This window comes from Otolemur garnettii, unplaced genomic scaffold (genome assembly GCF_000181295.1).
Source record: "Otolemur garnettii isolate 467f Iridium unplaced genomic scaffold, OtoGar3 scaffold00048, whole genome shotgun sequence".
Classification (NCBI taxonomy): domain Eukaryota; kingdom Metazoa; phylum Chordata; class Mammalia; order Primates; family Galagidae; genus Otolemur; species Otolemur garnettii.
In genome coordinates this window covers 8,986,441-8,995,700 of record NW_003852443.1, presented here as the reverse complement: position 1 = coordinate 8,995,700, position 9,260 = coordinate 8,986,441, and the positions used below count along the sequence as shown (strand labels likewise).

Here is a 9,260-nt window from a genome sequence, read left to right as displayed (position 1 = left end):
CGCCCGGCTATTTTTTGGTTGCAGCCGTCATTGTTGTTTGGCGGTCTGGGCTGGGGATTCGAACCCGCCACCTTAGGTGTATGTGGGTGGCGCCTTAGCTGTTTGAGCTATAGGCGCTGAGCCGGTCTGAAAATTTTAGATAGTAATTTTGTTTTGATAGTAATTTTGTATACGAGGCTAACAGAATAAGTGATAAATCACTCAGATCCCATACTGTGTAGTTGTTCAAATTATGTGACAAAATGAGTGCTCCCAGTCACTTCAAATTAAAAATAATTTTGGATAGGGTCCAACACTGGCTCCTTTAATATTGAATTCTGCATTATTATAAACATACATTTACTTTTGGTACAGAGTTTTATTAATACCCACTGGCTTTGTGGGTTTTTTGGTCATTTTCTAAAATCAAGGTAATCTTTTGAGGCTCATTGCTAAAAGCTTTTGTATTTATTAAATTTCCAATGAAATGAATGGGAAATACAGTTTGCCCTCCATATCTGCAGGTTCCACATCCAGAGTCAACAAAGTGTGGCTAGAAGATACTTTAAAAAACAATACAGTAAGGGCGGTACCTGTGGCTCAGTGAGTAGGGCGCTGGCCCCATATACCGGGGGGCGACGGGTTCAAACCTGGCCCCAGCCAAACTGCAACAAAAAATAGCTGGGCGTTGTGGTGGATGCCTGCAGTCCCAGCTACTTGGGAGGCTCAGGCAAGAGAATAGCCTAGGCCCAGTAGTTGGAGGTTGCTGTGAGCTGTGATGCCACAGCACTCTACCAAGGGCAATAAAATGAGACTCTGTCTCTTAAAATTAAAAAAAAAAAAGAACAGTAAAAGAATACAAATACAAAATACAGTATAACAGCTACTTACATAGCATTTACATTGTTAGAGGTATAAGTAATTTAGAGATGATTTAAAGCATATGAAAGGATGTGTGCAGGTTATATGCAAATACTGTTCCAAATAAGAGACTTTGAGCATCTGAGGATTCTGTTATCAATGGGCATTCTGGAACTAATCCGCCTTGGTTACCAAGGGAAGACTGTAAGTTTGAGTGAAAGTATTTCGTGTAGTACATTTTAAATAGTTTGTAAGACATACAACATTAAAACCAGTATATAATGTATTCTAATCTAGTTTCACTATTGGTTTAATTGTTCTTTGACCTGGAATATGTAGTGACTATTAGAGTCTGTCTTCACAAAACAAGACAAAAGTAGCTATAGAAGGACTTAAATTACTATCTTGGGAAAAAGAATTTTGATTTTATTTTATACACAAATAAATTCTAGATGGATTATAGACCTTAAACATATATGCTTAAAGCTATAAAACTGCTAGGAGAATGCGCACAATATTTTAACAAATGCAAGGTAGGCAAAAAGCAGAGAACAAAAAGCATTAACTAATAAAGGAAGAAAATGTGTCAGTTAAACATTAAACTATGGCTCTATGCCCATGGCTCAGTGGTCAGAGCATCAGCCACTTACACTGAGGTAGGCTGGTTTGAACCCAGCCTGGGCCTGTTAAAAAACAGTGACAGCTGCAACAACACAAACAATAGCCAGGCGTTGTAACACGTGCCTGTAGTCCCAGCTGCTCGGGAGGCTGAGGCAAGAGAATTGCATAAGCCCAAGAGTTTGAGGTTGCTGTGAGCTGTGATGTCACAATACTCTACTGAGGGTGACATGAGACTCTGTCTCAAAAAAACCAAAAATCCTTTCCACTATCTTGGAACATCTGGCTTCAGTCATTGTATATTGCTCTTTTATCTTCTGGTTTGTTCATATCTAGTAATTTTGGAGTGTGTCTTTGAAGTGTTTTGCATTATATTTTGTAGGTACTCTGGAGTCTGTTACATTCCTCTGAACAGACTTTTTTTTTTTTTTTAAATTAAACATTCAAACTTGACTCATCTCAGACTCCAAATGTGTTTCTGTGGTGGTGAGCAGCTGGATTTTCTGTTAAATTCTTCTTAGTTTAACTGGGCTGCTCAGAAGACTTTATTACGTACTCCATACATGTGTTGTTCCGGGTTAGCCAAAACATTTGGAGATAGTTAATAAGTAGGTCCTCTCTGACTCTCTGTGATTTTCCGGTACACTTTCCAGATGTAGTGTTCCCTCCAAACACTTCCTCTGGTTCTTCAAACCAGGAAAACTGTAGCTTTTTTAGCATTTTTGTTACCTTTTATGGCAACAGCTAGGGCCTGTCCTAAGGCTAAAACCTATTTAAAAAAACAAAACAAAACTATGAAGTCAGGTAGTGCTTTTTTCCTTCTTCCAAGTGTAGGACACTCCTCTACCGTATTTTTGCCTGCTTTTTGTCTGTCTGCACTGCCTTCAGGTACCTGGGTTTTGTTTGTTTTATCTTATTTTTATCCAGAGTTTATAGTTGTTTGTGGAAGAGTTTGGTTGATAGGAACTGCTTGATCATTACTAGATTTCCTTAGAAGGAAAATCTAAGCTTTAAATTTAAGCTTAAGATACCTTGTTCCAATATTTTACCTTCTTTTTACTTTAGGTACCCTCTTAGTGGCATGATTTTACCTACTTTTAGAGAGTGGATCCAAAATACCCTTGGTGTAAATGTGGAGCATAAAACTACCTCTAAAGTAAGTGAATAAGAATGATTACTAATGTGCTTAAATGTGATTTTCATATTGGTCCTGTTAAGTGGTTGGGGCAGTTTTGTTGTGTCACAAATCTAGTTTCTAATCTCAGAATTTATCTGGCAAATTTTTCATCCTCTCTGAATTGTTTATTTTAACTTAAGAAATGGGAGTGATAACTGTTTTACCTCTCACAGGATAGTGAAGTGCAAATTATTTACTTTCCTGAGAGTACTTTGTTACAAAAATAAAAGTTGTTGGTATTTCTAAATTATTTAACAGATTGACACTAATCTAGGATTAATATAGAATAATTTTTATATTCAATATTCGAACATTTGGAATATTTGACAAATTACAAATGAAAATTGAATTATGATGAGTGACAGAGAATATTACTTTTAGTTCATATAGTTTCTGTTAAATTCACTTTTAGTTCATATAGTTTCTGTTAAATTCTTCTGTGAAATAGAAAACCTTAAACTGTGTACATGTGAAAATAATGAAGTTTTTATAGCACTTCTCTATTATTATTTTATTATTATTATTTTTCTATAGCATAGTGTTCTGGATGTCTGTCTTACTGGATATAAGTTCCATAAGTACAGGGGCTGTATCTTCAAGTAAATCCTCCTTTTATCCAACATGTTATTAAAAAGTGTTAGGTAGGCAGTGATTGCGATTTATTTATAAATCCATAGATATGTTATGCTATTAAATTAGACTGAACTAAATCCTCTTTCTTTCAAACCAAACTTCTTTAACTTTTCTTAACTGTCTCTTTTCAACTCTTAAATATCTCTCCCCCTCTCTCCCTTTGTAATTATATACTTGGTCTTGACATTGATATAATCTACATACCATATATGGAAATTTTATCAGGTTTACATGTACTCTTTTTTTTCTTAAGCTCTTGAGACCTTTTTAATTTTTAATGACTTAAACTATTAATCAGTATATTTTGTTGAGGTTCTTTGATTACTTTCTTTACCACACATAGGTTGAACTTCATAAAGGTCAAGATTTTTGGGGGGCTGGGTGCCTACTTGCCCATTAACTATCTGTATAAAAGTATCTTGCTCTTATTCTGTAAACCTACCTTTTTTTCCTTAATAAATTTTGTTGCATGCTTGCCTTAAAAAAATTCCCCCTGTTTAACTCACACTCACACATGTATTCCCAGGGCCTAGAATGGTGCTTAGATTATATCAGGCACTCAGTAAATATTTGGTGAATGAATACGGTATCTTAATAAGAGACTGAGAGAATATAGACGTATCATATTTTTTTTTATATATAGTCTCATACTTTCTTTTTTCCAAATACTACATTATACCTTTCTTTAAAATAGATTTGATTTGGTGAGCCATTTATAGACCTCTTCCTATATTCTAGGCATGCTATTAGATGCTTTCACAAAAATTATCACATTTAACAGATGAAGAAGCTAAGGCTCACAGAACTTAGGTAACATGCCCAGTGTCACATAGTTTTAACTTTAAAGTTGAGGATTAGATTTCAAGTTATCTATTATTTGAAATTGAGTATCAAGTTTATAATTATAATTATTAATATATTATATAATTATAATTATGCTGTGAGCTTTAAAGCAGCTCATAAAAGTGGGTTTATTATTTATTGTAAGGCTTTTTCTGTTGATCATTTTAAAATGGTAATTAAAGAATAAGAAATGCTCAATTTTATCTACAGGTAAAAATGTAGATAATGCAAGTCAAGTAGTTTTCTCCTGTCTCCTTAATCTAAAACTGTAGATTTGAGACTTTGTATCTTTCCTGTTCTTTTTTTTTTTTTTTTTTATTGTGGCATGTCTTTTTTTTTTTTATTAAATCATAGCTGTGTACCATAATGCAATCATCTTTCCTGTTCTTGATTACAGTCTTCAGAAATAATGAAAAGGTGGGCCATAGAAGCAAAGAGGACACTAAGAGGACACACAGGGCATTTATAACTTACGTTGTAGAATATGATTAACCAGACCTTTTTTTACTTCTTGTTGTCACAAAGTTAGTTTCCATATGCATTGCTTGATATTTTCTTCTGCTTCTGTCTTATTTTAGAAATTAAAAATCCCTACGTTTTGTAGTTGTTCTCCCTAAGAGGATTTTTTGGTCTAAAATTAGGTGAATGAAGCCAATTTTATTTTCTAGGCATCCTTAAATCCTAGTGATACACCTCCGTCTATTGTAAATGAAGATTTTCTTCATGAACTTAAAGAAACTAATATTTCATATTCACAAGAAGCAGATGATCGAGTATTTAGAGCTCATGGTAAGCTATTTTGTATTAGTACTATTTATTTTTAATTAAATGTTTTTTCCATAATTTAAGATGTTTTTGCATTTTTTTTTTTTTAAACATAAAACAGGTCATTGTCTTCATGAGATATTTTTGCTCAGGGAAGGAATGTTTCAGCGAATTCCTGATATAGTCTTATGGCCAAGTAAGTTTTTCCCCTTGCATTATTAATTTAGTATTATTAAATCTTAAGTAAATTTAGGATTAGAAATATGTACTTTTAAACATTTGAGTTGTAAAAAGTATAAATATAGTAGATCCTCTGTAAGTTGAACACCCAAGGGACTATATAACATACTGATTAATGTATGGAGGTGGCCAACATAAGGAACTAGGTCTACTGTACTGCAACACACATGTGGTGCATTTCTGGTCTGTGAAAATTAGACCCACTTAAGGAAGTGGTTGACCATGGAGGTTCTACTGTATTTAGATGTGGCTTGGGATAAAAGATGGATGAACTTATGTTATTTTGCTCTTGGTGACGATTAGGCACTATATTTCTACATATGAGGTCGTTTTCTAGGCCATCTCTTTTAGATGACGATTAGGCACTATATTTCTACATACGAGGTTGTATTTTTAAAAACTTCCATTTATTTTCTGATTCTTGTCAGATCATTTTCTTCAGAGTTTATGAAATATTTTATTTTTCAAACAATTGGCTGATTCATGGCCTCTTCAGGTTTCAGATGAGCTGCTTCTACTTTATAGGAGCTATCTGAGGGAAAAATTCTATTTTAATATGGGGGCAAGATGGAGGCGAGATAAATAATCGTGGGGAAACATACAAACCCCAATTGAGGGACATTTTATGAGATAACCAGCCAGTGTTTTTCAAAAGTTTCATGTTCATAAAAGATGGACTAAGGAAATACCTACTTGCCTTTAAAGAAGGAAAGACTAAGGAACATGACAGCTAAATGTGATCCTGATTTGATCCTGGACCCACAAAGACCCCCAAAATGTGAATAAGGTCTGATGGTTAGTTATTTGGTCAATGTTAATTCTTTTGTTTTGGTAACTGGACTATAGTTTTGTAAGATGTAATATTCAGGAATATGAGCTGAAGGAAAATTGATGAATTATTTTTGCAACTTCTTTAAAAGTCTGAAATTATTTTAAAGTGAAAAGTTTAAAAAATTTTTTCTAATACAGCTGTTTAGTGCATGGCTGAGTGAAGGAAAAGTTTAGATACTAAAGAAAGTCATAGATCTGTATTTTGCAGGGTTACCCAGACTATATTCATGTTGCTATGATTAATTTATTTTCCCTTTTTTCAACAGCATGTCATGATGATGTAGTTAAGATTGTGAATCTAGCATGCAAATATAACCTTTGTATCATACCAATTGGTGGTAGGTATTGTCTTTTGAATTTTAATATGATATATATTTGTTCTGTTTAAAATATTTGTATTTTAAATATGTATGTTATCCCACTGAAAATAAACCTTATTGTAATTATATATAATTGTGCTCAAAAATTGGTTTATGGTACTCATTTGTGTTCTAAGTAAGTCTACCTAAAGTATTTAAGATGTGGTGTCCCTTTAGTTCATGGCTTTTTCCTGTTGGATCCAAGAGGAAACTGTGATTTAATGCTTAAATGAGAAAAGGTTCCTGCTTCAGTAATTACTTTCCAATCTGTATGTTTATGGAGAAAATTTTATTTTTCAAAGCTAAATATAAATGCACTAAATATAATAAAGAAGCAAAATAAACATAGAACACTATGTAGATTAGGTGATCAACCAGGACAAAGATGATCAAGTCCATAATATCTTTTAATATAGAAAAATAGCATTATTTTCTGTTTTTAAGATGAACTTGATGTCTTTTGATTTTTACTAATTGTGTTGTTTTAACACCTTAGACAAGCCAAAGGAAATTATCTTCAACAAAATTGCATTAATAGAATTAATTAGATAAACCTCAGTAATTCCAAAAGCTTCAGATTTCCCCTACATCTGATACTTTCTGTTGAATTCATGCACTATAATGTCACCTATTTGAAATATTTTTCTGATTTTGATGATTATGGCAAGCAAATGGTGGTTATTGATCACAGGCATCATGTTCTTAACTGACAGTTCATTATATTACATTGTAAGAGTAAGCTAAACATTACAGATTCTTACACTTCTTGTGAAAGGTGACTTTCACATTTTTCTTCCATAGAAAAGGTATGAAACTACTGATTAAGAATTTATTCTGATTTATGGTGATTTAGATCTGGTTAAGAACTGAACACATCATATTATTCTTTAATGGTATTAACTAAGCATTTTTCTTTGGACAATAAATGTTAAGAGAAAGCAGCAGTATTTTGTTTAAATATTTCTATACATTATTTATTCTATATAAAAATCATTTTTTTCACCAAAGAGCGTACACATTCGATTTTAAATATTTCATAATCTAGACATTTTAAACTTCTATAAAAGCCTTTTTGTACAAGACTGTGTTATTTTAAATGATAAATGAATCTCATAATTGTGGTAGAAAGGAGGTAATAGTCTCTCCTATTGTGTAGGATGGGCCTTTTTTTCTTTTATGCTACCTATCCAGATTAATCATTAGCTTAGAACTTTTCTAATCATGTTTTTGGAGTTCCACAAATTGCTAGGGACTTCACTTGAGTGTGCCATGTCCAGGGGATGGAGCCGTATGTCATTGCTTTCAGTTCCATAATATTGCTTCATTTTGGCATGCAGCATAAAATAAAGGTGAGTTTTTTTTTTAAAGTGTAGTAGCATTTGCAAAGTGTACTTTGCAAAGTAGTAATAGGTATTACTTTTCTAGTGGGCTATCTGTATACTCTATATTAGGGATTTGCCCTAGAAAGGAAACTAAAAACATATTTAAACATAAAATTGTCGTTTCCTCTTTTGGCAGGAGGAACAAGTGTTTCATATGGCCTGATGTGTCCTGCAGATGAGAGAAGAACAATTATTTCTTTGGACACTTCACAAATGGTATGTGATCATTTAAGAGGTATTTGAAGATTGCTTCTGTTTTAAACATAAGTCTCCACTTTAGTTATCATTAAAAAATGACCTGTTTTCCAGTTTGTTTTAAATGTGTGTTTTATTTTATTTTATTTTTTTTTGGAGACAGCCTCTTACTCTGTCATCCAGGTAGAGTGAAGTGGTATCATAGCTCACAGCAACCTCAAACTCCTGTGCTCAAGCTGATCTTTTGCCTCAGTGTCCTGAGTAGCTGGGACTGCAGGCACATGCCTTGGTGTCCTGCTGATTTTTCTATATTTAGTTGAGAGAGGGTAGAGGGTCTTGCTCTTGCTCGGGCTAGTCTTGGATTACATGTATTTCATCATATCTTACTCTTGTCTTCAGTTTTCCAAAATCTAAGTTCTCTCTTACTCTTGGGTATATATTTTGATGCTATTTTACTAAATTGGCACGTGAAATTGCTATGTTGAGAAGCATAGAGTGGAATATTGACCCACCAAATGACAGGGTTTGTGTTTTTAAAAAACAGAATAGATAATATTAGTTAAGGTTAACTTGAATCACCAAAATTTACCTTTCCCTCAAATTTACATTTTTTTGCTTGGGAAGCTAATTGATTTTAATGGTAGAATTGCTTTCTGAAGTTTTGGCTCATTGTGGTCTAAGAGTTGTTAAGTTTTAATTTATGAACTTTATCTTCATTTAGTCAGCAACACACTATATTCCTTCATTAAAATACAATTTTTTTTTTCTCTGAGACAGAGTCTCACTATGTTGCCCTCAGTAGATTGCCTTGGTGTCACAGCTCATAACAACCTCAAACTCTTGGGCTTAAGTGATTCTCTTGCCTCAGCCTCCCAAGTAGCTCAGATTATACGTGCCCACCACAACACCCAGCTATTTTTTTCCTTTTTTTGTTGCAATTTTTTAGCTGGCCCACCCAGATTTGAACCCACCAGCCTGGGTGTATGTGGCTGGCGCCCTACCAACTGAGCTACGGGTGCCGCCAAAATATAATTTTTTTAACTTTTCAATTTCTTTAGATACCAAAGTAGAGAGAATAGTATATCCATTTTCTAGATTTAAAGTATTATTTTGTCATATCTGCTTTACCTTTCCGTGTTTTCTTTCAGGATTTTTTTTTTTTAATTGAATGGTAACTATGTACATTAATGCACTTCTAGGGTACAGTGTGGGGTTTTCACATGTTCTTTCAGGATTTTTAAAGCAAATCTTGATATTAGGCTACTTAGTACCTAAATGTTTTTCTCTCTTTAACAAAGGGCATTTTTTTCACATAACTGCTATATTATTATCACTCCTGATAAAATCAAAAGTAATTTCTTTTCTTCTTTTTTTTTT

The 9,260-nt window shown here is 33.3% G+C and overlaps 1 protein-coding gene across 1 annotated transcript in view; it reads left to right on the top strand.

The window, feature by feature from the left end:
• Window positions 1-9,260, top strand: part of AGPS (alkylglycerone phosphate synthase) — a 119,114-nt gene that overhangs the window by 24,409 nt on the left and 85,445 nt on the right. Inside the window, exons 3-7 of the mRNA XM_012806180.2 lie at window positions 2,524-2,614; window positions 4,780-4,900; window positions 4,998-5,072; window positions 6,214-6,285; window positions 7,825-7,904. Of these exons, the coding sequence (XP_012661634.1) occupies window positions 2,524-2,614; window positions 4,780-4,900; window positions 4,998-5,072; window positions 6,214-6,285; window positions 7,825-7,904 (439 nt within the window). The remainder of the gene's footprint in view (window positions 1-2,523; window positions 2,615-4,779; window positions 4,901-4,997; window positions 5,073-6,213; window positions 6,286-7,824; window positions 7,905-9,260) is intronic.